At 35.8% G+C, this 13,972-nt stretch overlaps 1 protein-coding gene across 1 annotated transcript in view; it reads right to left on the reverse strand.

The window, feature by feature from the left end:
* The window catches only part of LOC150091592 (sorting nexin-24-like), a 48,989-nt gene extending 35,335 nt beyond the window's left edge, over window positions 1-13,654 (reverse strand). The window contains exons 1-2 of the mRNA XM_090369059.1: window positions 13,568-13,654; window positions 8,274-8,388 (exon numbers count right to left, since the gene is read on the reverse strand). Of these exons, the coding sequence (XP_090225185.1) occupies window positions 8,274-8,336 (63 nt within the window). The 5' untranslated portion in view covers window positions 8,337-8,388; window positions 13,568-13,654. The remainder of the gene's footprint in view (window positions 1-8,273; window positions 8,389-13,567) is intronic.
* Window positions 13,655-13,972: the final 318 nt, after the last annotated feature.

A 13,972-nucleotide genomic window follows, 5' to 3' on the forward strand; every position in this document is an offset into this window, starting at 1 on the left:
AATTGACACCTCTGCCTGAAGTGGGCATGTGAGCACCATTCCTAAACATTGGGAAACTGAAAGAGTTGCCTGGTCTGATGAATCAAGGTTTCAGCTCCAACATGATAATGGACGGATGCATATTTAATAGCAAATAGGTGAACAGCTGCAACCAGACTGCATGGTTGGATAAAAACAGGCCGGCAGCAGTGGCATCATGGTTTGGGAGTTGTTTACATCAATATCAATACTTCACCTCCTATGCACATCCTCTCACTGCCAAATCCTATCTCAACATTATTTCGAACCAAGTTTTGCTTTACACGATGATTGCGTATCCAGATAGCAGAGGACTCTTTCAACAAGACAAACCCTGTGTGACAAGGCCTACACTGTACAGGAATGGTTCAATGATCATGTCCACGCATTTTGTGTGCTCCCTGGCTGCTAGATTCCCCCAACATTAATCCTATCGAACATTTGTGAGATGCAGTGGAATGCGGCATTTGCCAGCCCACACCAGTGCCTTACTCTGTTGCAAAATTCCAGAGCATCCTTCTGTCAAGCCGGTCCATTGTCGTGGAGTCAATGCCATGCCGACTGCAAGCAGTTACCACAGCAAAAGGTGGCCCAACATGCTATTAGATAGGTGGGCATAACGTTTGGCTCATGAGTGTACATAAAAAAAAATTTACACTCATACATCTCCAAGATGGTTAGGGGGAGGGTTACTTCACCACAGCTGTTTTTTGGCAGAAAATATAGTTGGCAGACAATATTAGCACAACAGTTAATAATGGGAATTTTGCACTTGTTAAATGTGTCAGAGCCTACAAGCTGTTTCATAACTCCACTCCCTGTTCATAGTCATTTTGGTCTGGTCTGGTCTTTAGTCAGTGACCAATAATTTTTGATTAAATTGTTTTAAATATTATAAAATTGCTTTTCAGTCTTGAAATGTAAAATACACTGTATTAAATAAAATATTATATATGGGTGATATATGTAGGAATTATGATCTTATATATTATATACTATATTGCACAAGGAGATTATTGGAATGCTCATATGAAAGTAAGCAAAGTTCTCAGAGTTCTTTCAATAAATATCTCATCTCCTCTGTAACTAGTATTTTTGTAGGGTTCAAAATATATAAAATAAAAAGGAATAAAAATTAGAATAAAAATTTTACATTGAAAAGAATTCTGTCTGCCAAAAATGCATCACATCAGAAACCACAAGACCTCAATGGAAGAAAAAAAAACCAAAGGACATAGCATTTCTATAACTCTTAAACCCTTCTATAGGGCTAGATCAAGAAGCTGTGGTCCTATGATATGTAAACACACAACCATCCAATGTGTCAGTATGGGAGACCATCACTGGTTGACTCAAGTACTTACCAAGTTGAGACTGGAACTAAAGAAGAAAAAGCTTTGAAATGACCCATTAAATACTCCAAGATCCTATTGTTGGAAACTTTTTATTGTTGTTTATTGTTGGTTACTTTTGTTCCAGAATACTGGAACAAAGGTAACTTGTTAAGCAGGAATACCCATAAGAAAGATATAAAAGGAAAATTCTGAGCCCTGTAATAAAAGACTTAAATCTGAATATTCCAGCTTATCTGAGATGGGAAGGGAGAATAAATAAATGAACTAATAGTAAAAGATGTGCACCTAGATATTCCTTTGTAACTAGATAAACAGAAATGATTAGACATTGAATATTATAGTAAATCAACTTAGCTAAAAATTTTTAACTGGAATTTAACTTTAAATTGAAGGAGGGGGGGAAACTATATCAATGGAAAAGGGAAGGGTAAACCAAGAATAATCTGGACCCCAAAAGCTACTGATGCTGTAGAACATAAGGCCTTAATAAATCAAACCATCCCCTAAATAAGAGAGTATTAACTGCTGAATACAGAGAACATTCCAGAGTCATATATGCTGGCAAAACAATTTTATCTTAAGTCACTGAGACCAGACAGTCTGCAAAAATGATTGCTTTAACAATCTTAAAAATTTCCTCCAAGTAAATTCATCCTAGCAGTGCATCATATTTGTAGTGTTACACTTACTGTTAAGTCTAATAATAGTGATGGTTACTGACCTCTGGCTGGTTCTTGTCTCCAAACATTACGTGCATTTGACTTATATAAATCCTAAACCTTAAAGTTCAGAGCAATGTTCAATTTAAATTGCACATATTTTTACAACATATTTAATATACAGGAATGATTTTGGCATAATTAGCAAAGTAGACTTTGGAGAGTAGCCTATCAAAAGAAAACATTCAATATGTGAACCACTAGCATAATGATGAAAACTTGCAACTACTCTACCTAGATTGACAGCAGTGATTCTGAAGATAAAAGATACAATTTCTTCTTTCAGTTCATCAACTGCACGGGGATTGTTTCTGTACACTTGGCTTGTCAAACTCTGCTATAAACAGTAATTGCAGGAGGATGATATCGAAAGAATAAGAAAAATCAAAATACTAACTGAAGACATCGAAAATTGCATTCACTGTATACTGTTGAGCCTTATCCTATTGGGGAATGTTTCCTGAAATTTTTCAATTCTTATTTTTACCATGGAGGTGAAAATAAGCCTAGTCTGTAAACCAGATATTTCAAAGAACTACAGCCTGTGTATTGCTCATGTCCTTAGGCTTTACTTGCAATTGAATTTCCTGCAAAAATCATACTGCACTTGCACTACCTTACCAGTAGAATAAAATGTTTTTGCTATAAAGATAAGTTGTTTTAGCACGTATGCCATTTGTTGAATAATGATTCAGGAACTTGTCACATTTCTACTGGTTGCCACACATTTCAACCGAAGTCTATTGTGCAAATTAATAGAAAATATATTTTTAATACGTTACATCAAAAACATGTTTTGTTTTGTTTTTAAATTGAAGCATCTTCTTGATCAATCCTGTATAATCAGAATACAATGACTTCAGACATTCCAACTACACTCAGTGATCACTGAATTGTGACCACCCCATCCATAATAGACTATGCCACATAGCTTGCAGTATAAAAAGTCAATCAGATTCATACGTTAGAGCAGTAGTAATTTGCATCTGGTCGTGCAAGTCAAAGTAATAAAATAGCAGTTATGGGACATAGTAAAGGTATCAATGAGTTTCAAAAGGGCATGATTGTGGGAGCTAATGCATTGGGTGCTTCCATATTGGAGACGGCATGTCTTGTCAGTTGCTCATAGCCCACTGTGGTTAAGCTGTAAAAAGAAGGGTTGAATGGGTCAAACCACCTCCTGTCAGCAGAACTGTAAAGGATTATGCAAGGTGAATGTCCATGGTGAGCGAAGGGTGTAGCATATTGTACAGGCTCAACAGCAGGTCACTGTGCAACAGTTGAGATCGCAATACAATATGGGGAATGCAAAACCAATATCCCAAATGATAATGCGCCACACACTAGACATATGGGGTTCCACAGCAGACCCAAGAGACACCCCCTGCTCACTGCCGATTATCATCAACAGAGAATGGTGTGATGTCAACAACATGTTGGTTGGACATCAGAGGACTGGAAATAGTGTGCCCGTTGGATGAGTCCAAATACCAACATGCTGATGAGTACCTTCGTGTGAGGCACAAGTAACATGAATCCATAGACCCATCGTGCATGGTGTACACTATCCAGGTAGGTGGTTGTTGCTTAATATGGGGCATGTTTTGCTGGCAAGAACTAGGACTCCTGGTGCATACAAACCAATGTTTCACTAGTGAGGTCTATCGGCAGCTCTAAGGAGGCCATGTGTACTTTGCCATGTTGTATTTTTCCCCAGACAGAAACAGGATCTTGCAAGACGATAATGCATTATGTTATTGGGCTCCACGCTGTGCACAAGTGGTTTGAGAAACACCGTGAAGATATCATCCATCTTGATTGGCCTCCAAATTTGCCTGACCTTAATCGAATTGAACACCTGTGAGATGTTTTAGAATGGGAAGTGAGGCAGGCATATGAACACACAACCTTCATCTATTCTGACACTGTGGAAAGTCTTGAAAGCAGCATGGTTGCAGATCCCTATGGACATCTTCAGACATCTAGTGGAGTGAATGCCTAGGCGAATAGGGACTGTTATCTGTGCAAGTGGTGGACCAACCACAGTATTAAGCAGGTGGTCACATTTCAGTGATCACTAACTGCATATTCCACCATTCTTCTGTTTCAACTGTTTGGCTATATACAGTGTGTTTCAATTAAAATATACCAGAGCTTCTTGCTTATTTTTATTTATTTTTTGGTCATATTTTGGCTGAAATTTTTTAATTTGAAAATTGATTTTACAATTTTCAAATTAAAATTGTCTAATTCATTTTTTTTTTCTCTTTTTTTTCACAACCTTCAGTTTAGTCCAAAAATGTCATCTCTATACTTCTTAAAAGAATGTTACCTGATTTCATTTGAACAAAAAATTCAAAACAAACACAAGGTTGGTATTAATATTAATTTGGAAAATGATACAAGGAAGCAAGCCTATACAGCATCAGAAAAAAAACTATCCGCATCTATTCTTCCCTTCTAATAATATGTCTAATTCTTTAGCATTAGCATTAGTAGAGGCATTTGATGCAAGAAAGCAAGCTTATGCAGCATCAGCCAAAAAAAAAAAAAAGAAAGTAACATAAATAAAAATAACCACTTCCACTTCACCCCTCTGTTCGTTCGAAATACCTGTCCAGCTGAGCCTTAAACTTATTTAGGCTATCAACTTCCACGACAAGGGATGGAAGTCTGTTCCACCTACCAACCACCCGCTGGCTAAAGGCAAATTTCCGCACATCTATCCTACATCTGTCTTTCCTCAATTTGAATTTATGCCCTCTCAGGTGATTATTCTGAGCAAGAGGAAGAATCCCATCAGCATTGAGCATGCTCAAACCATTCAAGGCTTTGTACACCTCTATCAGATCACCTCGCTGGTGCCTAGTTTCCAGACACTGTAATTTGCAAAACTTAAGCCTTTGTTCGTAAGAGCACCCCTTTGTCCCATTCACCAATCTAGTTGCCCTTCTCTGTACTCGTTCCAGCATCTCTACATCCTTCTTGAAATGAGGCCTCCAGGCCTGTATACAGTACTCTAGGTGTGGCCTGACCATTGCTTTATACAAGGGAATAATCACCTCCTTATCCCTGCTAGAAAAATTCCTATATATCATTGACAATACACCATGAGCTACTCTTGCAGCCCGTCTGCACTGCTCAGAAAACTTCATATCTGCCTGCACAACCACCCCCAGGTCCCTTTCATTCTCTACCACTGTCAGTGTAGTACCACAGAGTTGATACGTTGCTCTGGGGTTGCTGTTTCCCATATGTAGTACTTTACATTTGTCAATGTTAAACTTCATTTGCCACCTCGAAGCCCATCTGCTCAACCTTTCCAAATCCTGTTGCAGTAGCATAGTGTCAGTAGTGTCCTTGACAACCCTGCCAACCTTCGTATCGTCTGCAAACTTGGACATTAAGCCTGATATACCATCATCAATATCATTTATAAATACAGAAAACAATAAAGGACCCAATACTGAACCCTGAGGGACTCCACTAATAACATTAGTCCACGATGAGCAGTGTCCATTGATTACCACTCTCTGTCTTCTCCCCCTCAACCACCCCTTTATCCATAGCAGCAATTTGCCTCCAATGCCACACTGCTCCAATTTGTGCAGCAGTCTTCCATGTGCAAATTCTTCCTTGTATTCATTTAAACTACCCACTTCCAACAACATCCAGAAGGTAGTTTGTTCCAACAATCAATTACTCTCTGGCTGAAAGTAAATTTTTGCATAGCTTTCCTGCAACCATCCTTTTTCAATTTGTTTGTTGCTGTCTAGGAAGAAAAGTATGCCAGGGTAAAGTTGTGTGATATTCGCTCTTCAGTGCACAAGTTTAACTGTAAAAAGCTGGCTATGAGTGCAGTTGTGTTACATCTCCTAATGCTACAATCATTTATATCATGATGAGAGGCAAGAATATTTGCTTTTTTTTTTTTTTTTTTTATGAGAGCCCCAAACACGAAAGGTATCAAAACCTTTCAAAATGGTGGTGGTATTTCACTGGTTGATGTTTGCATATATACAAGGTGGGCATAAAGTTCTGGGATTGGTGCAATAAAAAGAACACAAATTGAAGGAGCTCAAAAATGGTTTTATTTTTATTTAAAGTAATCACCACCTGATTGAATATACTTATTACAACATTCTAAAAGTTTCTGAGAAAAGTCAGCAGTGTCCTAAGAGATGATATTTCATCAGGCAGTTACGTTTTTCTTTATGTTCTCAATGTCCTGAAATATCTTTCGTTTAAAGGCAGTTTTCACCTTAAGAAGGAAGAAAAAGTCCACTGCTGCTAGATCATAGTGAGAGTAGGATGAATGGTTGATCTGTACAGTGCTGTGTTTTGTTTTCACAACATGTGTGAAATGGATGGGGGGGCACTGTCGTACAATAAGAACAACTGCCTTTCTCTCAAAATTGTGGCCTCACCCAGGAAATGTTCTTAATTAGTCTTTGAGGAACCCGTACATAAAACACAGCACTGACTCTCTCTCTCTCCCCTTTAAGTACAAATTCCTTGTGAATCAAACCCTGCTTGTTGAAAAACATGACCAGCATCATCTTGAACCTGGACTTCTGTAAACAAAGCTTTTTGGGCTTTGGTAATGATTTTGAAGTCCACTGCATGCTCTGACACTTTGTCCTTGGGTCGTACTGAAACACCCAACACTCATCTCCAGTGATAATATAGTACAGGAAATCAGGACTGTCTTGACAAGTCTGGATGAAGTTTTTGCATGATGACACTCTTTGTTACTTCTGCTCATCCACAAGGCTGTACAGTACAAATTTTGCCAAGACCTTTCTTTTTTCCTAAATCATCATACAAAATTTGACAAATTGTCTCCTTATTCATATCCAGCTCTTCAGCCATCATTCAAGGGTTCGAACAACATATTCATATCTAGCTCATCAGCCATCATTTGAGGGTTTAAACAACAATCTCTTGCCACAATTTCCAAAACTTTTGCAACTATATCCTCATTTCAAATGGTTGACAGTTACCCACTTCTTGGATCATCACAAACATCCTTGTATCCATCTTTGAACCACTTATACAATTCAAAACACACTGGTACAACTTAAAGTTTCATTACCATAAGCAATTTTTAACATTTCATACATTTCTTTTGTAGATTTTTTCCAGTTTAAAGCAAAATTTGATATTTGTTCGTTGCTCCATTGCACTTGTTTATATAAACTTTTCATTGTTTCCTGGTACTGAATTAATCCTGAAAGTACAGCCCATATGTTATGAAACACCTTGTGCATAGTAAATTAAAGTAAATTTACTACAAATATCCAAAAAAATTTATTTTAATTAAAACAATCTGAAATTAGTAAAAATCATGGATTAAAAATTAAAGAGTAACAAACATTTCAGCACAGCATAAGATGTGCAATTTATGGATATAGACATGGCACAAGTCCTGTCTGTATGCATAAAATTTTCCATAATGCTTGGCTAGTGAATACAATAATTTTGCAATTATCAGTTATTAAAACATGACCCAGATGGAATATTATTTTCTAAGAAGATATTTTTTCAACAAACTTTATTAAACTGAGTTATTTAACAATTAAACATTGCAACTTATTTTTATTCCAAGATTGAATAGCGATTTTTTTACTTCATGTGATTTACATAAATAACAACTGTAATTTGGCTCTAATAATAGCAATATCACCAAAAATTTTTGCCGTAGATTTAATTCCTTTTTTTTTTTTTTTTTTTTTTAGGTTTCTCAGCACTATTTGTAATTAAGTGCTTCAAATGCATATATAGCAAGAAATCAGGTTCCAGGCACACTACACCTCAAAAAGAAGTGGGATTATTGCTCTGGCTTACTGCTTATAATCATTCTATTTCTGTAAGAGAAGGCACCTCCGTAGCCAGGTGGGAAGGGGCAGCAGTGCGTAGCACACACTTCTTGATTAGACCGGGGTTCGAGCCCATCACCACCAAATACGGAGAATGTGGAAAGGTCAGGGAATGACCGCTGCATATCCCGGAGCAATATGGCCTTAGTTGCTAATGCTCCTAAAAAACTAACTATAAGAGAAATATGTAAGAAACATAATACTTGGGATATATCACTTATTTTTTAAAAATCACTGAAATATGTTCTAGAAACCAAATTTCTAGAAAGAAATTTCCGAAAACAGACAAAAAATTTACTTACAGTGTACTGTCTGCTATGATCATTTTGCAGTTGACGATAACTTGGTATAAAGGCACGATACATTGCAATTATTTAAAATAATTCATAGCCAAGAAATGAGTCTCCAATTTATGTCCTAAAATATAAAATTTTTGGATAAAGGTTTCAGTTTTAGTAAAAAGAATTCCTTTTAGAAGTTAATGATAGCTACACAATATAATTTTCCATATGTTGGGAATTTATAGTTAATATAAGATTATATTTTAATAATACAAAGTTATACTTGTATAGTAATTTAAAGTACTGGAACTATTTCACATCATAAAAATAAATCAAACAATCCAAATATTGCTGGATTGGTGGCTATCAACCTTTCATTAACATTCTGACCACCATCACAAACTTATCCTTTATGAAGATGCTAATGAACAGCAAATAACTGTTGTCAAAACTTTGTTTCAAACAGACAGAATCAGAAAACTTATTTATTACGTATTACAATTGCTACAATTTACGTATTACAATTGCTATTCCATTTATTATATAGCACATACAGAAGCAATATCGTAGCCAACTTGCACCACTGGTTAACATTATAAAATTTATCTAAATGCCATACACTTTTTACCTCTATTTTTGAATAGAGGTAAAAAGTGTATGGCATTTAGATAAATTTCATATGGCATTTAGATATCTTCTTATCACAAACTATTCCAACAAGTAGAATAAGGCAACAATGTTGAAACAGTTGTGCCAGCTGCTTAAGGGGTCAGGGAATGGATTTCTACAATGTGGTAACCAAAATCTTCAGGAAATATAACATTTCAAACAGTTTGGATGTCAGGACAATCTCATTTAGGACAGAAGCGTTAGTATCGGCATCGCCAAATTATGCAAAAAAAAAAAAAAAAAAATCAGCCTAAGAATAAGTAAAATAAAAATAATAATAATATAAAATAAAATGAAAAAACAGAACATTCATTCTATTCCCATATCAGAATTGGATAGTTACCTTTAAGGAATCCTTTTGGAAACAGTATGTAGTAACAATACTTCTAATTCTAAGATTTTATATTTGTTCTCCCTGGTTGGTTCTGGTCTCACGTAGAAGGGAGAATGGACCTTCCTCATTCGTTTTAGTTAACTCTCCACTTTCAACACCTTAATCAGATCCTTATTCATTAAAACTGCGTCATTTTTGATTTAATTACAGTCAGACCTCTGTTTAATGAACTTCTTTATAGCGAATTTCTTTTATTCCACTTGGTAATTACATTTAAAATAGTTTCCATTGAACAAAGAAAATTTCCATGTAACAAACGGATTAGGAGAGCCAACTTTGTATGCATTATTCTCACCCCTGACCTTTAGGCAATTTAGGTGATTAGAAAATGCGAATTAAAGGTGAAAGGGATTACCGTTTCACAATGTTAGTGGTATACGTAAAACTTATGCAGTCACATACCGAGAAGTCGCACTAGTCAATATGCTTTCTATAGCCAATCAGAGGATTAAGAAGATTCTCGACATGGATTATAGCCTCTGGTCAACCTGTGTTGTGGTTCCCCTTTACTACAACAAATGGGCATATGTTTTTCGGAGAAGTGAGTGATCCTTGCCTTCCAGTAAATGTCTCCTGTCTATGTTTACATGGTCGCAGTAGCTGAATATCCGTGTGGTTCCGACTTTTTTGCACTGTATTCAAAGAACTAGTGAGGGTAGCAATGTAGAGGGGGAGGGATTGAGGCAAGTATATGCTACCCGAAATCATGGAATGTGAAAGAACTTTTGTCTTAGTGGCAAGACGGTGAAAACCAAATAAGAATTTAAGTTTTCTGATAAAATATGAAATAAAAATTAATGATTTCAAAGATTTTGTCCAAGGCAGTTTATCTTTAAAATCGAGTAAAATTCCCTTTTCAACTAAGAAAGCCAGAAAATATCTTTTAAACCATTGTGATTAGCAGTGCTAAAGCTGAGTGACCTTTCAGCGTAATGAATAATATTGTGACAATTAAACACGTTGCAGATGATGATAACCTTACATTTTGATCCGGTTCATTACATCAAATCATCAACAACAAATATTAATAAAGAAGTAAATTGGCAATTTTTAGATTAAATTTTTCTTGAATATTTGTGAAATAATTTTTATTTTCATGTAATCTGTGATTTTTTTTGTGTACTTTTTCTAGAGTGTTTGTTTTTTATGTAATATGTTTTTATATTGTGGAATATTTTGTGATAGTTTTAATGTTATTTGTGATATGGGAAATATTTCGTGTTATTTTTTATTGCCAATATTAATTTTTTCATGAAAAAATATCCATTATATTTCCCTAGTTGTTAAAAAAAATGACGAATAAAAAAGTTCCGTGTGTGCCGAGCATGCGCTGTAGATGGTTTATGCGAAACATCCGCATTTCTTTTAGGTGTTTTGATTTGTATATATCGATTACGAAATAAGAGCTTTTTTATTGATCATTTGCAGATTTTCATAATTTCTGGAAGACAAGATACAATGGATTTATGATAACTAAAGTAAGAGATGTATACTTGCGAGTGCAACGTATCTAAATATCTCTGTAAAACAGCACCAATTGATGTACTGATCTTGTAGTTGAAGCGACATACGCAGCTGTTAGGAGAACCTAACAATGGAATGTAACAAAAATGTGAAATGAAAAAAGAAATTGTTGACAAATATTTGTATTGTTGCAATCATACTTACTGCAGTAGTAAGCTCAGGAAGCATGATTGTGACGTCATACTATTCAAAAATCCTAAATTTTACACATTCACTTATACGCATGGTTAAGGAGGTTTTAAGCCGCATATGTTCACCCCCCTAAATTTGCCCGACTCGAGATACCATAGCGGTCAAGAAAAATGTGTCACATGCTCTAATCACACTAGTAGTAGTAGTGCGAGTGTGGGAAGCACCTCTAGCGGAAGCAGCTGAAGACGTCACTTCTGACTGATTAAATTTACTCGGTAGAAAGTCGGAAAAATTGAAGCCCATTGTTAAAATATTCACAGCTCACCACTGGGGATACCTGAAAGATAGAGTTTACTGTGGTGGCATAAAGACACTTGTCGATTTGAAAGCAAGCATTAAACAGCATGTAGCCAACATCCCCAATGAGATGCTACGCGAAACTGTGCCTCACACAGTCCTCTATTTTCAGAATGTCATCTCAAGTGAAGGAAAGCACATAGAACAATATCTGTAGATCTAAGTTCTGATACTAAAATCTAATCCTAAGTCTCAAAGAAATACATATAGAATCTGAAGTTTCCAGAAACCCAAACAGATAAAAGGTCCCTGATAATACCATCTAGTGGCACAACCAAGAATTTGGAGTGGAAGGGAATGTAACAGAAATTAAATAAATAAATTTCCATTTATACTTAACACCACCACCATGGTCAAAGGAATTTAACTTTGCATATATTTTACTACAGTTGATATATCAGTGCAACAGGGAATAATGGGCCATGTACTTTTTTATGGCAGCATACAAGCTCAATCCCACATTGTGCATGCCCATGTCCATATGTTACCCCAAGAGCATAGCATCTTTCATATAAAGGTTTAATTTTCACATGAAGCATATTAAAATTTGTAAAACTAAATCCAATATTTTTTGTATATGTAGGTAGAATTGTGGAGGCCTCCCTGCCATTTTGCCATGCTGATTTGCATGTTGTGTCGACTGTTGCCAATAGTGAAAATATTCTCTATCAGCAACAGAAACATGTTATGAAAAGTGTTTGTAAAGTGAGGGGAAGGTGGGAGGATTATTTTAAAGAAGGTGGGGAGGGTTATTTTAAAAAATTAATTAAAACTGTCTTTAATTAAAAAAATGGATTTTTCATAGTTTTGTTCATAATATATTGAAAATAAGGGTAACTTTGAAAAGTGAACAATTTTAAATTATTTCGTGCCTTTATTCCAAGCATGGCAATGATGAAAAAGTCCATAATCACCTACTAATGTTTTACTTTTAATGTGCCCGGTAAAGATTAAATGTAGTATTATAATTCATTTTCCATTTCCTTGGTAGTGTCTGTGAATATTGAAGATGTTCAGAGATGAATCAGAAGATAATTTTAGGCAAATTAAAACAATGTTCACATTGTCATTAGCCATATGGTGCAAGGAAGCCTGAAGCTTATGCTGCACCAGCCAAAAAAAAAAATTCTGAGTTACCCTGAGAGAGAGAGAAAGAAAAAGATAGAGAGCAAGGGTAAGAAGTAGAAGGGAATCACCAAGAAGGAGAAGAATGATGATGATGATATCCAGCTCAGGGCCTGGGTGTGCCAAGCCCATACTCACCAGATGTAAGCCTCTGAAGTTTCCAAATATGCTTGCCACAAACAAAATGGCTAATTTCTTAAGAACTAATAACAAGCAATTACTACACCTGACTTCATAATCTTTTTATATATTATTGACAAATAATAGCAAGTGACTCAAGGGACATGCTAGCTGTGGTTGGCCCGGCAGTTCCTAACAATTTTGTTCACCCCCTCTTTTTTTTTTTTTTTTTTTTTTTTTTAACACTATAAATGCTATTGTCTCTAGCAGCAATTGCCACCTAACTGCTGCTGACTGACCATACTTATGAAAAACAAAAATTGGGGACACAAGCAGCAAAACTTCACATGGTGAAAAACCATTTGTTTATACTTTCTAGCAGCTTTCTAACTTTCCACACTATAAACAGTTGAAAGAATGAATATGCAATTCCACAAGCTGGTGATATTAGGTAGTTTAAATTTCCCTCTAAGACAAATAAATGATTCTTTCACTAGAATGGTTAATGGTTGAACCAAATTTTGGATTCCAGTTTACAAATTCTGGTGGGATGTCAGCCTCCTACACAGGGGCAGAAGGGGCAATACTGAGTACACATACTGCAAGACTTGCAAGATCAAGTCTATACATTGCCAAAAAATGCACTACCCATTGTTGACTGCTGCAGTGGCACACTAGCTAAACAGTTTTTTTGATCCTCAGCTTGGAGGATCTAGTCATTACCGTCAGCACACATGATTACGCACAAACTTTACATGCAATATTATGCATCAAATTGATATCGAAATAAAAATTGCTAACGTCAAAGTTCGCCAAAAAACTAGGCAACACTATTAACTCATCCCCAAATAAAATAATTTTTATGAAGTCAGCACTGAAAAATGCTTAGTACAATTTCATTTTTTACAGATTAACACATGGGAAATTCATATTAATTTGTAAACTTTCCAATGACCCTTCTCGGATTAAACCAATTTATTTATGTAATACTTACTTTAGAGCATATTCACTTACTGTTTCATACGCTCATTCAAATCTCATGCTTAAGTTCAGAAGAAAACACACCACACGTTTTCACTACTGAATACATACCTGCGGAATAGCCCATTAGCTATTTTGATTTGTATGTAAGCGACATCTACTGGATAAATTTAATACGATGACATTTTGGAAACAACTGCAATTTTTGATACTTATATTATTGTTACAATACATATAGTGCAAGGAACCTGAGGCTTATACTACACCAGGCAAAAAAAATTTCCGAGTTACCCTGAGAGAGAGAGAGAGAGAGAGAGAGAAGAAGTAGAAGGGAATCACCAAGAAAGAGAAGAATGGTGATATCCAGATCAGGACCCTGAGTGCGTGAGCCCCTGGGGTTAAATGAATAGAGACATTC

The sequence above is a fragment of the Mastigoproctus giganteus genome, chromosome 1 (genome assembly GCF_048544385.1).
Source record: "Mastigoproctus giganteus isolate SK-2022 chromosome 1, ASM4854438v1, whole genome shotgun sequence".
In the NCBI taxonomy this organism is placed as follows: Eukaryota; Metazoa; Arthropoda; class Arachnida; order Uropygi; family Thelyphonidae; genus Mastigoproctus; species Mastigoproctus giganteus.